The 22,429-nt window shown below is 34.6% G+C and overlaps 2 protein-coding genes across 9 annotated transcripts in view; one reads left to right on the plus strand and one right to left on the minus strand.

Annotated features, from left to right (window-relative positions):
• Positions 1–22,429, minus strand: part of LOC108973563 (semaphorin-1A) — a 458,547-nt gene that overhangs the window by 214,935 nt on the left and 221,183 nt on the right. The window lies entirely within an intron of this gene.
• Positions 18,002–20,774, plus strand: LOC108973564 (larval serum protein 1 beta chain-like). Its single transcript, XM_018940916.1, has 2 exons — positions 18,002–18,256; positions 18,604–20,774. Exons 1-2 carry the CDS (start codon positions 18,038–18,040, stop codon positions 20,704–20,706), a joined length of 2,322 nt encoding a protein of 773 aa, XP_018796461.1. The 5' UTR covers positions 18,002–18,037; the 3' UTR covers positions 20,707–20,774.

Below are 22,429 nucleotides of genomic sequence, written 5' to 3' on the forward strand. Positions count from 1 at the left end.
TTATAAAAATTAATTATAATAACCTTTAATAATATATAATTTCTTTGTGAATAGCTTTTTGAAAATTCTTTTTAGGATTATTAATACCGTTATACTCTTATTTAATTCAAATATATGATATTCTCATGAACCTTTGGTAACCAAAGGACCTAAACTAGTTTATGCTTGACTCATTGGCCAATCAAACCTAACCTAACCTAACTTATGATATACGATACCAGTTACATGTACCGTTTTTTTCGAAAATTTTTTCAAAACTGTTAATATATTAAATACTTTATACTAGCAATTCTTTTTAGGGCTATAATTCGTATTGAGCCTTTCTGTTTTCATAAAAAGAGATAGAGGAAACAACTGTTCCAGTAATAGCGATATCTGCAAATATAATAATAAATGTAGGTTATTATTACTAAATGCAGTCAAAGATTTCTATTGAGCTGAATTTTATGTCTAATCTATGTATGAATTATGGTTCTTACAAAACTTTCAGCAAAAGTCCTTAAACAAAGTGAACCAGTGTCTCTATATATTCATTAAATAAACACAATAATGGAGGACATCTACAAAATAAAAAAGTGACCTCGGATCGCATGTTATTGAAACGAAGTTTCTTCTAACAGAGGAGAACGGTATAAATTTCAGTTTTATATAAAAGTTCGTGTTTTAGTTAAAATCTTAACATAGAACTAGGCACTTCAACGAAGGAAAAAAACTGAAATTGGATTTTTGGCCAACTTGATTTACAAAAAATGAAAATAGTTGTAATCGTCCAAGTCTTTAAGATATAATTCTTAAATTTAAAAGTTTTAAATCCTGTGTAAAATTTCATGAAGATCGGTTTGAGTAGTTCTCGAGAAATCTTGTCAATAGTTTCGAGTAAAACGCGTTTAAAGACGATGCCTAAAGACGGCGCTAGCCTCGAGCGCACAAGTTCTCAAAGCTATATCTCCGAAACTATTACCCGAATCTACTTGAAAATTTAGGACAATACTCTAGAGTTGCTATAGAAATCAATAAGACAATAAAAAAAAATCGAAATTTTGTAATCCGTAAACCACCTAAGGTGAGTATAAGCGATTTGTACAATACATAATCCTAAGAGTAGGTGTTGAGCTAATTTCTACTGTCTTTTCTCTGTTGTTTAGTCAATATTAGAGTTGCTTAGATTAGCGTGGTACCTCGCTTTACTATTAGCTTGTTCTTGGTGTAAACATTTATTGTATTTTTTATGACAAATATAAATCACTCACATGCAGGTTTTAATCACCAACTTACGTAAACATCACTTGCTATTTAATTTTGTATAATTTGAAACCATTGCTTACCTGGAAATAGAAAAAAATTTATGCTTAGTATAATTATTTTGAAGAAATTTGAATTTAATGTCAAAATATAAATTTAAAATTTATGGTCTAGGCCTAGCTTTAAATTATTAGTCTAATTATTTTTAGTGTTAATATTAGTTTATTTAAATTTAGAGATCACGTGATTTTTTATAAACCAATATTTATTACAAATTATTATGACATTTTTGATATGGTCAGTAAGTGAAGTGAAGTGACATATATTTTGAACTGATTGAAAAGACTCTATAGTCTATAGCGTGATCTCTCGCCATGTTGATAGATCAGTTATCTTATCTAACCTAACCATTCACAGTCGGTGCAATTAAAATTAATGGTAAATTAATGCGAGGATTTGAGTGAATGTCACATAAAATATCAAGTCAAGTCAAGTCGCAACGAGCGATGAAAACCACATCATTTTTATATTAAAAGTTTTAAATGTTCACCACTTACTATCATTTAGTAGGCAAACGAACAGACAGACTTAATAAAACATCATACATTTATACTTTGATACATTTTTGATCACATGACCAATCACCATATGATTTAAAATCACATGGTTTTAACAAAATTACAATTGAATAACCAATATATCGGCCTACTGATGTGAAAAAGTAAAACTTACTAAAAGTCTTATGACGTCACATCACATGATGTATGATCATATAAGTTATATAAAAAAAATTTTAAACTCACTTCCATGTACCACATAAATGCTTTGATTTGATAGACTTAACAAAATAACAAATATGCAATTGGACACATTATAGATCACATCATCAGTCATCATAGGATTTAGTTTTGTTAAATAAAATTGTCACTGAAATCAAATTATCTTAATAAATGATATAATATTAGTCATCATATAAATTAAAGAGTAATAACATTGCTGAACACGCGAAGATTTGAAAAGGAAATGATAATACTTCAAACATCACATCACATGATGAAAAACCCACATTTGACATGGCGAAAATAGACTTTTGTGAAAAAGTAGCACTTAATAATGAGTAATAATTGATATCACTTTGCATCACATGATGTAAATACATGACTTCTTATCACGTGACTTTATATCATGCGATGCATAATTTTTACATTTTTTGCTTGATATTTCTAATTTTAAAATTTTTAATTTCAACAAATTGCATAAATACCACATGACCTAGTATCGCATGACTTTAATTCGCTACAATAAACCAGCCGCTACTTGCCATAAGCTGCAATGTATGCCGCTTTTGAGGTGCTAAATAACGAAGCACAACGCAAAGGCACACAGAAGCACAGCGTAAAAATACAAATTTCACTTCAAGCACACACACACGAAAACCAACACGCATTTGAATGAATCTTTGCACACGAAACGTGTTAGTCGTCGTCGCGTGCAAAAAACTTGCCTTTGAAAAGTTTTAGAACGCATTGCAATGAGTTTGGATTTGAGTGAAAAACTTCAAACGCGCTCTGATGGAAACATGAACGAAAAGCGCTGTGCTGGCATGCATGCCTATGCGTGTACAATATGGCTGACAGCAAGGCTCCAGCTAGCGATTGAGTGAGTGCCACGCCCCAGTGAAGAGGAGCAAGTGCGCGCACACAAGCATAGTAGACTGTGCCACATGAGTCCATGAACGCATTTGCAATGAAATCGTGCCAACATTTGCATCGCGTTGCCGTGGCAAACGCATGTGGCAAAAGCTGCTGCCCAACAACAATAACAACGATGGCGTTTAGCACAAAATATGACATTGCAAAAGGGGCATAAAACGCCAGCAAAAAGTTACTGCGCGCAGTGGCGGAAAAAAATAGCGAACACAATTTTTCTAGCGCTTCTAAATGCAACAGCAACAGCAACAACACAAAGGCCCTTGCAAACAAAGCGTAAGCAGAAAAACAGCTAACAATTGAAATTGCGGAAGCAACAACGACAAAAAGTCGGACAGAAAATACGAGTGCACACATATACATATATGTACATATGTACATATATAGATGAGTGCGTGCATTGTCCGTCTGTGCCGCAGCGACACGCCTCGCCGATTACAAGCAAGTTCGCGCGCGCGCGTGTGTGTGTGTGTGTGTGCGTGCACTCGCCGTAACTGGGTTAGCAGCAAAGAACTTTTAAATCCCTTTTTGTTGCGGATGTGTGCAGTTGAAATATGCATCACGTTATTTGTTGTTGTTATTTTGTATGTTGTGAGTGAGTCTGTGCAATGGCGTTAATCTGCGTGCGTGTGTGTTTGCGTGAGTTGCCAATTCGCGACTTGCTCACTTCTGCTTGTGTATTTTATTGTGCATTGTTTTACAATTCGTTGCTGTTGTTGTTGTTGCAAGCTTGTTTTGCGTGAAATGCTTGCCATGTTTTGTCCAGCATTTTTGCAGACACTTATGTGTTATATATACATTTGTAAATATATTTAGATTTATTTATATATGCGCGCGAGCAGTTGCAGTTTTTGGTAGCTTTTGTTGTTTTTTTACTTTTTTATACCCTGAACAGCACTGAATCGATTTTTCTGCTCTGAATACCGCAGGTTTTGAAATATCGCTTCGAAATTTAGCACATTTCCTTCTGTCTGCTAGAAATTGCTTATTTGTCAGAACCGCCGATATCGGACCACTATAGCGTATAGCTGCCATACAAACATACTTATCAAAATTAAGCTTTTGTATGGAAACAGTTTTTACTTGACGAGATATTTTCTTGAAATTTGACACAGATTATTGTCTAAAACAAAGCTACAATCTAGGTAGAAATTGTTTGTTTCAGACAACTATAACATATAGCTGGCATACAAACTGAAGGCTCCAATTTAAGTTATTGTATGGAAGACTTTTTTATTTGTCAAAGTAAATTTATGAAACTTGGCACAGATTATTATCAAAGGCCAAGCTATAATTTTCGAAGAAATTGTTAAGATCGGATCACTATAGCGTATGGCTGCCATACAAACTGACCCATCAAAATTTAGTCCATGTATAGAAAACTTTTTTATTTGACGAGATATATTTACTAAATTTGTCACAAATTATTACCCAAAGCCAAGCTATAACTTTTGGAGAAATTGTTCAGATCGGAACGCTATAGCATATAGCTGCCATACAAACTGACCGTTCAAACTTAAATCCTCATATGACAAACTGTTTTATTTAAAAGTATATCTTCACGAAATTTCGTGTGAGATATGCTGATCTCTTGAAGCATATCTGTAATCTGCGAAGAAATCGCTGAGATCGGACCACTATAACATATAGCTGTCATACAAACTGACTGAAGAAAATCACGTTGAAGGCCTTTTTATGTAATAAGAAATGCACGTTTGAAAGATAGAGTAGTGTCACTTCGGACAAAGTTAACGATTTTTATTGTTTTTGTGTAAAAAAAAAAAATATTGTTTCGTCAACAAAAATACAAAGCAGCAAATAAATGTTGACTGCGGCGCGCACACGAGATGACAGCAATTTGCCACAAAAGCAATAAGAGCGAATGTTGCACGGAGTTGCAAAAACAACGACAAAAAAAGACATTTTTTTTAAAGCAAATATGATTTCTAAAAATATTAAGCGCTTTTTGCAAATTGAGCAAATCTGCCAAAAGTTTGCAAATTTTTTCGCCATTTCTATAATACTGGACACACTCGTACCCCCTTCAAGCGCTTGGCAACAAAACAGCAGCAACGAAGAGTGAACGCCAGCTGCGCAACAAAGAACAGCTGCAGCGAGCAGGCGGGTCCAATGACCAGCGAATACAACCCTTGCCATGAACATTGCGGCAATACTGCAACCCCTTAGCCTATATATAGGCGCAACGAACTGTGTGTATATGTGTGCAAATGTGTAGTGGGCATATACAACAAGCTCTCTACTCTAGTTGACGCTCTAAACATTCTAACTGACAGCATATGTGCATGTATGTGTGTGTGAAGATTTCTAAAAGCCTATATATGTGCATATGTGTAAGTGCGTATGTTTTTTGTTGCAAGCAAAAGTTTTTGAGCATTTTGGGCACAGCGGGACAAGAGCTAATGACACGGGCACACAGAGGCACTTATGCGCATACATACACAGGCATATAGTGAGACTCATACACAAACATACATGCATAGAAATGTAAACATATACAATATACATGTGCATATACAACATACAACCAATTTATGCACACATATTCAAATTCAAGCGTGTGTGAGCAAAAATAAAAACGCAAATTTAGACTGAACAACAACCTTAACAATAGGACACATAACAACATAACAATAAAACAAGCAAGACAACGCAGTAAATGTGCAAAATAAAAAAAAAAAAGAAGAAAGCAAAGTATGTTGTAAAGGTAGCGCATTGATAGTTGCAAACAAAAAAAGGCCAGCGGAAGGATGCATGTGTAAGTTAGAGGTACAGTAATGCATCCGCCAAGTAAATGATGAGGCATCAAGGGGCGGGTAAAAAGTTGTATGCTTTAAATACCGTTAGACAAGTTAGCAACATGCGCTATATGCATACAAATACATACACATTTGCAGCTGTGTACAGTTGGGGTTTTACTACTAATGCACTTGAAGTTGAAACAGTGGCGGTCTAGGCATTAGGAAAAGCAAGAATACAACTTATTGCTAAATATTGCTTATAATATTGAAAATACCAAAGATAACGCGATGTAAGTATCAATAATTTCTTATATTAGTAAGTAATTGCAAAGAGCTGCCACCTGATTTTTTTTTTTTTAAATACTTCGCAAGCGTAAATTTTTATAGTTGAAAAATAATTCCACAGATTTGCCATTACTTTTTAGAATTTTTTTTTTTATAAAATTCAAGTTGAAAATTTTAATTCCTAATTAAAAAAAAATCCACCTAATTCTGAAAAAAAGCTTTTTATTATAGACATTTATAACATAATTCTTTTTTGTGGTTAACATGAAAATACAAATAGTTGCGACTGAATACAAAAAAAAAACATTTTCTATGAAAAATTTTTAAAACGTAATTTTTATATAATAAAAAATTTATTGCAACCTAATTTCAAAAAACAAATTTTTTTATAAAATGGTATTATAATGTATATTTTTTATATTTAAGAAAAAAAATTACAAAGAGTTGCCACTTTATTTTTCAATAATAAAAAAAATTTCTAAAAAATACTTTTATAGGGTCAATATTTTATATTAAAAAAAATAATTACACAGAGTTGCCACCAAATTAAAAGAAACCTGTTTCATTAAAAGCGTCTATAACTAGATTTAAAAAAAATAAAGAAAATAGTTGCAAACAGTGGCCTTCTAATTTTTAAAATGATTGCTTTGAAAAGCTTTAAAAGCGTTACGAAGTAATTAAAAAAATATTTTGAAAAGCTTGGAAACGTAATTTTTCTATAATTAAAGAATATTTTCAAAGAAATACCACGTTTTTTTTTAAAACACATCTTTTAAAAGTTAAAAAGTAACCACAAATAGTTGCCAAAGAATGAAAAAAAAAAATATATTTTTACGAAAAGTGTTTAAAAGTTTATTTTTAAAAATTTAAAAAGACATATTTTTTATAATATAATGACGTGTTTTTTTTCATTAAAAATAATTACATCGAGTTGCCACCTTTGAAAAAACATTTTTTTATCAAAGGATTTTAAAAAAAGATTAAAAAATATTTACAAAGAGTTGCCACCGAATTAAAAAAAATATTTTTTTTTTTTATGAAAAGTTAAGTTAAGTTTAAGTTGCTATTACGGAAACTCTATAGAACTAAAAAAAATTATAAGAGTTATCACCTGCGTACTAAAAAAAGGGATATCTTATCTTACTAAGAATTGATACCAAATTTGTTAATTATTATTTTTTTAATATTTTAACCAAAACTTGTATAACTTATTTATTTTTTTTTTAATCAAGGCAGAAAAGCAGAGTTGCCACCTAATTAAAAAATAATAATAATGAAACATTTTTTATAATAAAAATAATTGCAAAGAGTTGAGAGATAATTTTAACACTTTTTTTATAAAAAATGTTCTAAAACGGAAATGTTGTAAAACTAAAGTAATAATTAAAAACAATTTTTATAAGAAAAGAGTTGCCACTAAATTTTTACAAGCATTTTTTATAAAAATTTAACAATATGCTTTTAGTTTAGTATCGTATATTATGTAGTTTTTGAGAAAAATGGTTGCCATCTAGAAAAATTATTTTATTTTATATTTGAAAAGAGATTGCAAAAAACAATTAATAAAAAATATAAACCGTTTTCAAATCTCATAATGCGGTCGGGTCCTTTTCCAAGCAATTACTATGTTTTGTGGCAAAAAAAAAGAATAATTTCAAAAGTTAAAGAACTAATTTTACCGCTGAAGTAGTGAACTTAATATAAAATAATTTTTCTTGACCCTCCTCATGCGTTTGTCCACCGCTGTATACAAATGTAAGTGCATGAGAATTGTTGCTAATGTGTCACACAGCCTTCAGCCAACTTGCTGACATTATTAGCTGAAGCATAACCTGATAGTTGCCGCATTTATTGTACATCAAATGCGTTCTTTAACCAGCGGATTTACGCCCGAAAAAGGCATAAAGAAGAACGCCCGGCAGCCCGGCAATCGATGTCTTTTGTTTAACAAGAGATTATGAAGATTTACAATCATTTTGAATGTACAAAACATGTACTTGTTGGAATTAATGTACTTGAAAATCGTCTACTAACAATTTCACAAAGAAGTGACTCCATTTCGACAAAGTTGAAGTTTGCGCGGTTATTGTGTGAGAACTCGCAAGGAGGTGTAGTAAGAGAGCTTTGCTATGTTACATGTGGATGGCCTGAGGTACAAAATTGAAAGGTTGTTGAATATAACCTTCAAGGCTTTTTTAAAGGCAAAGCATTGGTTGGAGAATTTAGTTACAGACATCAACAAGATACAGGTCTGGTTTCTCAGTGGATGAAGTGCTTTCAACTAATCGCGAAAAAAAAAACTAATGTTTCCTTAAAGTTCAAAAGCAAACATTCAGACACTTTCTTCTTTACTGTTCGATCTTTGCAAGACTGAGTTTGAAGCATCTATGCAGTCATACTTTCGGTGAAGCAGGAGACATAGCCGAAACTGATATTAATTGTATCAAAAAATTTGTAATCAAACCAAGAAGGTTTTTCGATTTATGGACGTCGTTATGATCAATTATATAGGTTATGTAGGAGTAAGCTGTCCAAGTGAGATCCCTATTTTGATCAACTATTTCACGTAACCTAACTTAATCTACGAAAAATGTCTTTTCAGAAACATTTCGATCAACTCACTAGAGCTGTTTGCATCATGGAGTACCTACATAAGAAGGCTCATTAAAGAGCATGTCTGTATTCGAAAAGAGAGCTCCAGAAAAGAATCAAGATGATTTAGAACACGAAAAGAGGTAATGGATATCTTTAAAAGTTCCTCAAAAAGAGAACTTACTGCCAAAATCTCTCAAACGAAAAACCAAAAATAATTTGTTGACTTAAGTCCTTTTTTGAAGTAAACTCTTTGCAGATTGAAGGTATTCTAAATTTTTAGAAAAGGGAACACAGAAACTAACACAATAATTCATTATCACAAAAGAAAAAAAAAATTTAAACTAACCGCACTTTTTTGAGATCTTCTGTAAGATCGCGAAAAGCTGGTAGAGGTCGCCAATGAAAACTAGCCTCACTTTTTTTAAGTAAGGTCTTTACAGAAATGTAAACTGGTACCCACAAATATTATAAACTCCCACAGGAAAAATGTAAGGCTAAAGTTTAATTTTTACTGGGCATTGCCGACTCAGAAAGAATCTGTACAAAATTAATACAGATTTTTGTGCAAACTGTTGATTTTGTGACATGGGGTGGGAAACTGCCGAGCATCTAATTCTAGGCTGTAAAGTAATATGTAGAAGCAATCTCAAGGCTCTTGAACCTATATATTCGAGTAGAGATCATATCAGCATAATAGCACCCAGCACGATTTTGTAATTTTTTTCGAGTTCTGGGTCCTATAAGTCTTTTATGGCAGTCAAATACCGAAGAGAGCAAAAAGGTATCGTTTGCTTTGTACTGCTGTAGAGAAGGCCTTTGGCTAAAGGTGAGGTCTTTCATCGAGAGTTGCACTCTGGTTCTACGACACTACAGTCAAGACCAGTATATTCTAAGAAGTCTTTATGTTGTGGAGGGTTCTAGAAAAGACCAAATCGAAATCTTAGCCCATATACCGGATGGAAAAGAGCCGTTAGAGTAGAGGGGAAGTGAGCTTCTTTACAGAGGTGTCAAAGCTGAGGGGAAGACTGGTGAAGGGGTTTACTGGCAGCTATTCCAGCTTCTGACTTCCGATTATTCCAGTGTCTTCCAAGCCGTGGTTTCAGCCATTAAGATAGTAGTAAATTTTTTGCTGCGAAGAGCCGCCTCCTTCAGAGAAGTAACCATTGAATCAGATAAAAGAGTGGCGATACTATTTTTGAACTCATTAACACTGAGCTCAGGGTTAGTTAAAGAGTTCCTAACCTCGCTATTAATAGCATCGAGCGTGTTTGTGATAAGACTGGTATGGATGCTAGGCCACAGTGGAATCGAAGTAAATTGCAAAGCGGATGAGCTAGCAAGGAAAAACATCCCAGAAATGCTATCGATAGAATGAGAGCGGGTGGGTGATCCCGTATCCTCTTGTGTTCTTTACTACTTAGCCAGCGCTGAACCATCACCGGAATATGCACAGTCGCAAAAGCTTTTTGTCCCAAAATCGAACGGGAAAATCTAGTGATCTTTGCGCTCAGTGAGGCCAGCCTCTCCCTAGTTGTAAGGCTTTTAACACGCCATTGCCCTAATGGCTTGTTGGGAATTGTATCAGACGATATATGAAGTAGCTATTTACTTTTGTATTTACACTTGTATTTTTTTCTAGAATGCGAAAGATGCTTATAGTCAATGAACTACAAATTCACCCAGTTCTAAACTAAAAAAAAAAAAAATGAGCTCTATATTTCAAACCATACCTCAATTTCGCACACAAAACTTACCAAAGTCAATAAATTCTGAAAAATATACCAACACATTTTTTTAACGAAAACAATAAACAAGTTTTGTTGGCGAAATTGGAAAACATAATTGCAACTTTGTGGCGCAGCGTTGGTAGAACAAACAACCCGAAATCAAATTCGTCAACTTTTCCTAAAGAAAATTAACATAATTTTTTGCATCCCTGCGCACATTGCCGCAAGAAACTTACACATCAACTTGCTACTCGCTTCATGCTACTTGCTACTTGCAATAACTCGCAACTAATAAAAACCGCAGCACTTTACTGGCGACTGCACCTGCTGATTGTTTGCCACCAACAAATAACAATAGCGCAACCGGGCTAACGGCACTGCTCGGCCAAAGACAACAACTAGCGCGCCACCAAACGAACGTTAATTCCGCAACTTTGCGCACCACCAACTAACCAGTGCAATAACGGCAACAGCAGCTCAGCCACCAACTGTGCCACAAGTAGAGATACTCGAAGCGCGCAGCCAACGTCAGCTCACTGCGGCACTGTTGCTGGTGTCGGTCAAGGAAGTTATGGCGCTCGCAAATGCAACACGCAATTAAATTTAATGAAACCAACTTTCTTGCGCGTTGTTGCGCTGACAGCGTTGCAACCAACTTGTCGGCGAAAGATATGTACCGTGGTATGCTTGTTTATGGGTTAGTTGGCATTTCGGAGGTTCTTAAATAGATAAGTAGACTTGTTCAGTTAACTGTTTACTTGCAAGTAGCTAATAGCACTGAGTTAGAATACTGAGGTTGAGAGAGATAACTACTAAGAACTTGCCAAGGGAGTTTAGACTTTCAGCTTTTGGATGAAACAACTAGGTTAAAACAGGAGATAGGGTTCTGAAACTCGATGTATACGAATTCTTTCCGAAGCCTTAAGTGGAATTGAAGCTAAAAAAAAAAGAGTTTTTTAAAAAAGTAAGTTCTGAAAATCGGCTCGAGCAAAAGTCATTTATTTGGAATTTCAGTCACGCCCATTTCCTATATAATATTTCATACAAACTGAAAATTTCTCACACATACTCAAATAATTCGAAAAACACTTCAAATATACGTGTCTAGTTGTTAGAACCGAAGAAAATCGAAGCACGAATAATGACAAAGTATGAAGGAGAGAGAGAGCTGTCAAAAATATACATACCGAAGCGAGAGTAATGAGAGAGAGAACTCATCGAGATTACAAGAGAGAAATTGAGATAGGCGATTGGCAAGCATATATCTCGAAAAGTCGATCTATATGTTAAACTTAAAAAGTAGTATATTAAAAAAGAGAGTTTGTGAAAATAATTTATTTAAAAAATTCGACCACTCCCACTCTCTAAGAAATTTTTTAAACACCCTGAAAAGTCTTGAATTTCACAATTTCAAAAACATATGGGATCGCTCAGCTTACAAAACCGACCAGAAATGTTGAGCGAGTGAGAGAGAGATAGAGAGAGAACTGACAAGAGCATGTCTCTGAAAGTGAATAAAATGTAATAACAAAGTTAAATTAAGAGTTAGTCCTAAAATCAATATTTAGGGGCCTAAGTACGTTTGTATCAAAAATTTAAGTCGAACCGAATCAAACTCAAAACACGTTAAAAATTCTTGAGATTTATATGTTCGACAAATTATAACAAAAAAAAAAATAAAATAAATAAAAAAAAAATGGTTATACTAACGCTCAAACCTTCGAAAAGCACTACATATAAAGCTCTCTTCTACATTGTGATTGTATAACAGTACTTTCTAAAACTAATAAGAGGGTTGGTCAATACTTATTACCTTCTTATTTATCTCGCTCTCACTTGCCGTCAATCTCAACGCCTAGCAGCCAACAGCTGACCACTAGAATACAAATCGCAGTGATGTAATTTAAGAGTGCTGCTGAATCCATTTGCTGGACCGTAAGAAAAAGAGCGTGAAAGATAGAGAAATAGAGGAATTAAAAGTGCGAAGAAAGATCCAGCACGCTTTGTCAATGCAAAAATGTTGTTATTAAGCGCGAGCAGACGGCATTCTTCGGCGATTGCAGTGATTCTTTGCAAAACAGACACGCCAACTACAAATTTTGCATTCGTTCTTAGGCACATAGGCAGGGAAACTTTCTTAATTTTATTGAGTTTTGAGTTTTTTCTTCGCAGCAAATGAAGCGTAGGGCGCTAAAAACACACATATTTCCGAACAGTTTTTTATTATTGGATACTTTTCTGCCACATTTTTGCGGCCGAGTGCTGTCGAACACGCGCTGAGTTATAATTTTTGAAGGGAAACAAATGCATATTTGCTCAAGGCAATAGTAAGTCAGTAGCAGTAGTTTTGTGGATGAAGTTTTATACATATATTAATAACTTGATGGGAAGTACAAATTCAAGCGATATTGCATTTTTGAGGCAAGTTGAATAGAAAAAATGCTTAAAAGTTGAGTGAGAGTAAACTAAACTTAGGAGGTTTAATATGAATTCATGCTCTCTAGAGGAACCATTTAGATAAGTTTTCTACTACACCGCAATCTTAATCAAGTTTTTTGCTCAACTTCATCTCACATTTAAGTAGAATTGAAGTTACTTAGTAGCAGACTCTATGCTTGAAAAGTAAGCTCTAATGAGACTATACATATAAACTAACATTATCTTTACGGCTAAGAAACAAACCGATATATGAAAAGCATTATATGAAGGAAGAACAGCTCCTCATAGAGTGACTAATTCCTACATCGGTTCGTAATTCCTTGCCGGAGTTCCAGAAAATAGTTGAGATATTCTGTGCTTGACGTCACATCCACAAAAGATGTTTAAAAATCCCACAAGAAACTTTACGTTGATTTGAAAATGCTATTCTACATCATATACTCCAAGACTTTCATTAATAAATTTTAACGAAAATTTATCATCATTTCATAAAGTTACTACATCTTGTCCAAAGGAGAGTCTGTAAAAACAAAGTGTAGAGCTTTTCATCATTCACGCAAGAATACATAAAAAAAGAAAAGTTTCAAATGTAGTTTAAAATCGTGTTATGTGGAAGGCGCCCATTTTCACTGTGTAACATTAAAATGTTAGAGGAATGCCACATATCATTTAGAAGTCCTAATGGTATTTAAGCTGGGTGAATTAGGCTGTTAGGCCATTAGTGATTTAAGAGACATATATTTACATAACACTTATTAGAGGCAGGGCCTTGACCACTTTTTCAAAACGACCCTCTATGCCAAATTACAGTTTTTTTTTATCTTATTTAAGGGATTTAAGTAACGGACTTTCATACGTTTCCGGTTAATGGCGTTTTATGCGCTTAGTAGTGGTGCGATTGTGACTAAATATGCCAAAACTAAGTGATTTTCTAGTATAGAAATATACACTTTACAGAACTAGACGAAGTAGTTTGATGGGTGATCCAATGTTATGCAGCGTGGACAACATGTGGTCATGCCCAATGACAACGCAATGTTAATGTAACTGTATTTTTTCCATATGTTTGGAACACTTCGCTTACTAGTGTTGGTTACAAAGTAGCGTGGTGCTATCTCGTCCTACTTTTTGCAGAGGCATTATTATGAACTATGCTATCACAATCGAAGTTAACATGCCAGAATATATCGATTTAACAGTGCTTAAATAATATACATAGGTTATAATGTAGTGGGTCTCACGCATATTGGTTATACATAAACATTCAAAATCTACGAAGCGGAACGAACAGAATAAAGATCAAGCGAAAGCAATCAGCTCTATATAAGTGTCAAATTACAAGAAAAAATTTCTATAATAACACTAATAAAGTATGATATCTATCTAAGATTAAGAAATAATTAAGGTAATGAGTATCAACTAGAATATGCAATAAAAAAGCATAGCGGGTGCTTTTTTTGGACTTATGGTGCTCAGTGCTTGCCATACTACCTTTTTCGCTTGAGTTTTAATTTTTCGGAAAAAAGTGATTATGGATTGATGCAAATTTATTGCTTTCTAGTTACACTAACTTATCAGATTCATTGCAAAACTGTCTGATGAGTGTTACTCCTATTTCGTTACTCCACAGTCGTGACGTTTCATAGTTCATCTTTAATATTATTTTGCTAGCCTTTGGTCAAAATATTTTTTGAGTTTTTTTTAATGACATTTTTTTGTTTTTTTTTGAAAGAATAAGGAGTATTTATGGACAACTATTCGCTGTTATTTTTTAAACAAGCGAATATTCCATAATTACTATAATAAATATTACATCTTTTTTTTTTATTTAAAGCTGAACCTCGCAGTCATGGTTAACTTACGGAATCGAACATCTGGATTCATGTTCATATATATGTATATATAAGTCTACAAAAGCGGTTTGAATCCAGATCTTCGTTTCCGTTAAGTTAGTCTTGACTACCAACATATGTATAAATATATTTAAATATTGTGTTTATTTATAATTGATTTTAGTATCACGAACTGTGAAAGCCAATAACAATTCACCGAAAGAGCAGACACTTTAACCTCTATAGATGATAAGGCTTCCACAGACGATAAGACCAGCTAAGTTGTGTGTTTATGAGTAAGCAATTGAGAAGAAGAAACTATTAAGACTGGTATAGTTTTCATATATACGCATCGTCACCTAAAAAGCAAAATAATGAAACATCACTTTACAAGCGAAGGAAAAATGATGTAATAGAAACCACCAGCCCAGCGAGTTTTTGTTATATATTGGTTATATATGACAGGGTAAGCTGAAAATTTTGCTGCTACATTTTCTTAATATATAAAAAAGGTACGTATCACGTAGCCTGTTCGCGATGGACTCCTAAACTACTGAACTGATTTCAGGAAAATTTAGCATAATGCGTCCAGTTCGAATCAACTTAGAAGATAGGACAGTTAGACAATTCATAAATAAAAAATTTAGTGAAAGCTCTATTAAATGGGTGCTCTCTTAGGCGAACACCCCCATTAACCATGCAAATTGACCGGCCCATAATTTGTTGATGTTTATTAAGTACAATCTATTAAGTGGACAACTCTATTTAATGGACAGAAAGGCTGGTAACCAAACATTGAGAAAGCAACCTTAAATTCGCTATTTTTTCCAATGAAATTTATTTGTATGAACATATTCAAACCTCAAGTACAATCCCTTGGATTCTTATACCGACAAAATCGTTTTCGCCTTTATTCGTAAATAAAATTTTCACAGAATTGAATAGTTTATTATTTGAATAAAATGTATACCACACCAATGCGTGGCTGCATCCCCTAGTATGAAATATGTATGTTGTGGTGAATCCTAAGCCAAAAAAAAAAAAATTAATTTCGATTTGCTTTAATTGTCTCTTATAAATTAATTTCAAAGTGTTCACATTATAACATACATTATTGTCAGAGGCTTATAAATAAAAAAAAAAACTCTAAAATGGACTTCATCTAGCCAATATCGCAATAAAAATATCTCAGCGCAGAAATGTAGGCAACGTTTTCAGATACATTTTTTGTCCGACGTAATTATGGGTTTGCAAAACAACATATGTACATTTAGGTGTTATGTACAGTTAGAATTTTTATACTCTCGCAACAAAGTTGCTAAGGAGAGTATTATAGTTTTGTTCACATAACGGTTGTTTGTAAGTCCTAAAAGTAAAAGAGTCAGATACTGGGGATTATATACCAAAGAGATCAGGGTGACGAGTAGAGTTGAAATCAGGATGTCTGTCTGTCCGTCCGTTCGTCCGTGCAAGCTGTAACTTGACTAAAATTGAGATATCATGATGAAACTTGGTACACGTATTTCTTGGCTTCATAAGAAGGTTAAGTTCGAAGATGGGCAAAATCGGTCTGCAGCAACGCCCACAAAATGGCGAAAACTGAAAACCTATAAAGTGTCATAACTAAGCCATAAATAAAGATATTAAAGTGAAATTTGGCAAAAAGGATCGCATTAGGGAGGGGCATATTTGGCCGAAATTTTTTGGAAAAGTGGGCGTGGCCCCACCCCCTACTACGTTTTTTTGTACATATATCGCAAACTGCTACAGCTATGTCAACCAAACTCTATAGAGTCGCCCACTTATGGACCAAAAACCATATCTCAGGAATTACTCGACCGATTTCAATGAAATTCGGTATATAATATTTTCTTAACATCCTGATGACATCTGCGAAATATGGGTGAAAACGATTTACAACCACGCCTTCTTCCAATATAACGCTATTTTGAATTCCATCTGATGCCTTCTCTGTATAATATATACATTAGAAACCAATGATGGTAGCGGAATAAAACTTTACACAAATACGGTATTTGAGCTGAGGTATCCCTTGTGGAAAAATTKTCGTGATCGGACTATAACTTTTCAAGGTCCCTGATATCGAACACGAAGAAATCAGTGCCTAACCTAACCTAACCTAATTTTTGACCGAAAATATTGGTAAATCAATACAGTTAAAATAAATGAAAATACAATTCAATACTCAAAGTACACAAATTGATCTAATGTAAAGAATTTTACAGCAAAATAAAAAAGATATGTAAATGACGGATAAGGAAATCCCGATTATCACTTTATCATGCGAGAGTATAAAATGTTCGGTGATACCCGAATTAAGCCCTTCCATACTTGTTTTCTTAATGTATAGTACATATATTTAAGAATACGCACAAAATGATTTATATCGTTCCGGTGAACATTTCCAAAGTTGCAGGCAAACTTTAAAAGGCGTCTCAGAGTGCTTGCAAGTACAAGACCAAACGCCTTTCATGAAGTTATTCAAAGGCTTCTTAAATCTCTTTTTTAAGACTATGTTATTTTACTTGTTATATTAAGAATAATAAGCCATTGGTTACCTTACTCACTCAAAACCGACGCTCGGGAGGGAGGGTAAGGGAGTCTTAAACGGGAAGAGAGTTTTTTTTTTACCTATCGTTATGAAATCACTTCAGGTGTTGAAAAAAATGAGTCTAGTTATGTGTGCCTATGTCCAATCACAATACGGAAACAGCGGAATGAAAGCAAAGCTAACAATTCAAGATCATGTAATTGTACTTTACGCGGGTAAATTTTAAAAAAATGAGAGCAATTACACTGATTACATAATATATATTTTATAATGTATGATGATGGACTGTGAATGACGACCTATTATAGACACTTCTTTATAGCTATAGCTATTAGACTCAATTGCGACCTAACCTAGAGCAATAAATTGACAATTTAAAAATTTTTTTTTTGTGTTATAAATACCATTACATCACATCTCATATAAGTAATATTCAATACTTAAATATTCTCTTGTAATTCGTTTTATTTCCCTTCTGCCCCCTATTTCAAAATAAAAAAGAAAAAGTGTGTTTATTTTTAAACTGCAGCAGGTAAACGAGAGCGCATCTAGTGCAAATACTTATCAGCCTTCATTATTTTATTATGGTTCCAGCGAAACCTTAGACATACTAACTGATAGAATTTAATGAAATAACAAGAATAGGCGCATTCTCGGCCATAATTCACTCTCGCTTATCATTTCAATTATGCTGCGTGCAAACCATCACATAAGCGCCGGGGTCACACGCGGGTTAATGGTAACAAAAATATAATTTTGTGAAGAAAAATGTTGTGCAATTTTTAAGTGAATCTACAAAATATGCAACTGCAGATAGGTATAAAAGACACTGCAAAGCGCTTAGAACTGAATAGTAATTTCGTGAAAGGCCGGCGAAATGCGCTGTGTCTTAGCTTGCTTCGTCAGCATTGTGGGCTGCATGCTCGTAGCTGGACAAATCTTAGAGCCAACACATCAGGTGAAATATGCCGATAAGGTGTTTTTGGAAAAACAAAAATTTCTGCTCGAAATAGTGCATCGCATTGAAAATCCGTTGTTGTTCGAAGAGTACCTGAAATATGCCAAGGATTTCCATTTCGAGAAAGCGGATTATACGGTGAGTTGTGTGAAAAGTGGGTGAGCGTTAAGAAAGCGGCTATGGTCGCCAGGAACTCTTCTGAATACTAGTGTATGTTGGGCTTGGATGGACTTGAGGAATCTGTGGTCTACATTATATGGGTGATAGATATCTGATACTCGTCATGGAACTGGTCTGCATACTAGAGTTCGTTGCGAGGCTATGAAGCCTTAATTTTTTTTTATTTTTTTAGTTTTTTAGTTTTTTTATTTATTTTTTTATGATTTATTATTAAAAAAAAATTTTTTTTTTAGATTTATTTTTATTTAATTTTTTTTTTTTTTTTACCATTCTCTTATTTTAATATATTTTTAATCCACCACCAGCAATATGACTACTACATGGAGAAATTCGTCGGTGCCTACAAGGCAGGCTACATACTACCACGTGGTGAATTCTTTGGCGCTTTGGTAAAATCGCATATTACGCAAGCGTTGGGTCTCTTTAATCACTTCTACTACGCCAAGGACTTTGAGACGTTCATGCGCCTTGCCAGCTGGGCGCGTGTGCACGTCAGCGAAGGCATGTTCGTGTATGCGCTCAACTTGGCGATCATACATCGTGACGACAGTGAGGGCCTAATCTTGCCAACCATCTACGAAATATTGCCACAACACTTTTTCACCAGCAAATTGGTGTATGAAGCGCAAAAATTCGATTACGATGTGTGGAGCAAGCAAATCATGTACGAGAAAGAGTACAACGACTACTTGTATCAGGATAATAAGGATGCTTATAGCACACACGCGCAGCTTTATACCAAAGATTGGAAAACCTGGCAATGGTGGAAGATGATGGGTTTGGCGGAGCATTGGTATGCGGTAGATGGCGCGCAGGTGCTAACTGGCGTTTCGTCGGTAAACATGGATATACTTAAGGATACACACATCTACTTCATGCCTACCGATTATACACGCAATGTGGAGTGGTACAACGAGCAGTCGAAATTATCATACTTCACCGAAGATGTGGAGTGGAATGCTTATTGGTACTACGCGCATATGGATTATGCTTACTTCTTGAACAGCAGCCAATATGACTTTGCGTCCGAGCGACGCGGCGAGTACTGGGCACATAATATGCAAACGTTGTTGGCACGTTACTATTGGGAGCGTTTAACGCAAGAACTCGGCGAAATACCCGAATATTCTGCGCGTAGTGCTTACGAGGAGGGCTATCAGCCGCAATTGAACAGTTATAACGGCATCAAGTTCGGTTTTAGGGAAAATCATTTCGATCACAAGCATTATAGGAATTTCGATCAATTCAACCGTTTCATGTTCTACTACCGACGCGTGACGCTACTGCTCGAACAGGGTCACATCACCACCGGCAACGGCATTGTGATTGATTTGCGTAAACCCGAGTCGATTGAGGTTTTGGCGAATCTGTTGGAGGGTAATGCTGATTTATTTGATTCACACTACGAAATCTATTGGCGCGTGCTCTCGCATATGTATTTTGCTGGCGCTGAGCCCGATGCTTTGCATGTGTTGCCACATATTTTCCTTAATTACGAAACCATGTTCCGTGATCCGTTCACATACAGTTACTACAAACGCTTCTATCAGGTGTTGTCTAAATTTGTCTCGTTGTTACCGGCTTACAAGAAAAGCGATTTGTTGTTGCCTGGCGTTAGCGTAACGGATGTGCAAGTGAGTGAGCTGTTGACCTACTTCGATTACAGCGATTTTGATGTGAGCAGTTTGCTGAATGACAAAATGGTGTTTGACGATGGTCAATATGTTTGGAATAAAATGTTGTTGGCCCGTCAACAGCGTCTCAATCACAAGCCATTCACCATGGACTACATCATCAAGGCTGATAAGCCGCAAAAGGTTGTGATACGCGCTTTCCTCGGTCCGAAATTCGACTCAAATAGACGTGTGCTATCTTTGGCGCAAAATCGTGAGAATTTCATTGAAATTGATGAGTTCATTTATCAGCTAGCCGCTGGCGAGAATAAAATTGAACGCAACTCAAGCGATTTCTATTGGACTATTGGGGAGCGCAGCTCTTACACCGCGCTCTACAAGTCGGTAGTGCTCGCTTACGAGGGTAAGCAACAATTCGTTGTGAATGCAACGCAATCTCATAATGGCTTCCCCGATCGTTTGCTATTGCCGCGTGGTTGGGCCAAGGGTTTCCCAATGCAGCTGTTCTTCTTTGTGGCTCCATATAATGGCGCTCAAGAGCACTATCCTAGTTATGAGCATACATCGTTTGCTGGTGGCATCGGTTCGGGTAAACGCTATATTGATGATATGCCACTGAACTATCCATTCGATCGCCCGATCGATGAAGTTGAGTTCTTTGTACCGAATATGTTGATAAAGAACGTTAAGGTGTACCATGAGGACACATTGGAGAAATATCAGGAACATAAATATGCCAATTTCGGCAACTTTGATTATTCAAATTTGGTGTAAAAATTTAAAATTTAATGGATTGAAATAGTACTGTGCAAAAATATATGTATGACATTGTATGTAGCGAATCTTTTTAATATTTTCTTTCGGAATATTTTCGTAAGTTTATCATTTACAAAAGCGTTTAACGAAAAAAAAAAAACAAAACAACGTATCAAGAACTATTTAAAATTGTTGCCATTATATTAAGATGAACTAATATATATCTAGATCGCAAGTTATTTTGAAAGAGGAGGCTCCGAAACGTTTATGTAGGTGAATTGAGAAATTTTTCTCATTATGCTTCGGACAACTGCGACTATATTTTCACAATCAGCAAAAAACAAGTATGAGAATTGAGTACTTGGTTCGAAATTATACAAAATTTGAAAGATTTAATTTAAATTCAGATCAATTAGCTTCCATTTTCATATATTAGCAGCCTTTTATTTACCGATTTTCATTAAATAAACTTTCCAGCGAATCGAAAAATCAACTGGTATAAGTCTCAAATATTTGCATAATAGCTTTTTTTAATATTAGTAATACCTTGATTTGCCAAAATTTTAAAAATAATGAATCGGACAAACAGCTGGTATAAGTCTCATAAACTGGTATAATAAAATATTATACGATTTTTTTTAGCAATTTCGATTCAGCGAACTCTGAAACGCAGCGAACATTCGACTGGTCTAGTTCTCACATATTGGTATATTCAAATAGTTAGAGATGAGAAAGCGCTAATATAGCACGGTTATTTCCATATACTCTTTTATCAATACGTGACTTCTTTGTTGTTTCATTCATTTGTGATACTTTGATTGGCCACACTTTAAAAAATAACGATCCGAAAGAACAACTGGTATAAGCTTCATAAGATGGTACAATCAATTAGTGATGAAATATTTCTTGTATTTAAGAGCAGGCTTGGGAACAAATCAAACAGTGAACTGATTTTGCTTAAGTCTCAGATTGATATAATTAAACGCTGTTAGATGAAAACGGTGGTATAGCGCAGTAATGCTTCATTTCAAATATTCTCTCTCGAAATCATAGTTTTGTTGCTGTTTATACGTTTGTGATACCTTATTACGCCAACCCGTGAAGAATTGGTTTAAGTCTTATATACTGGTATAATATAATAGTGATGCATAAAGTAGTGGTATTATACATGAGATTCCCACATAGTCCATCTTCAATTGATGGTGCATGTAATGCCTTGATGCCTTTATTTTGGAGAATAGCGAATCGAAGAAACAACTGGTATAAGTCTAATGATATTGGATTGGTATAATCGAAATATAGAAACATCAAAGGGTACCACACCTTCCAAAATGAGATCAATTTTTATCTTGAAGTAGCTTTCAAATGTTTAAGATATCATAAACGTTATTTGTCGTATATATCACGAATGATTTTCTTAGTGTTCACAGTAACTTCCTGCATTATTTGAGAATTTAGCGAAGTCAAATCAGAAAAATGACTTTAATGGCTCAATATTCCAGGCACAAATTAAATAGTTGGCACAACTGAAACAAAACCTTACTCCAACATCTGGTAATAAAAGTTAATTCAAAACAAGTATCAGTAATATCGTACATAGTTTTTGAGGATTCGAAGGGAAATGAGTCGAAGCCGCAAACACCTTGCCAAAGTTGGTCAAAAATCAAACTGTTGCTATCTTTAATTACCATGGCGTAGTTCAACAAAAATTTATTTCACAGTGTCGAACAGGAATACTACT

This window comes from Bactrocera latifrons, unplaced genomic scaffold, assembly GCF_001853355.1.
Source record: "Bactrocera latifrons isolate USDA-ARS-PBARC rearing strain unplaced genomic scaffold, ASM185335v1 scaffold_49, whole genome shotgun sequence".
Taxonomy (NCBI): Eukaryota; Metazoa; Arthropoda; class Insecta; order Diptera; family Tephritidae; genus Bactrocera; species Bactrocera latifrons.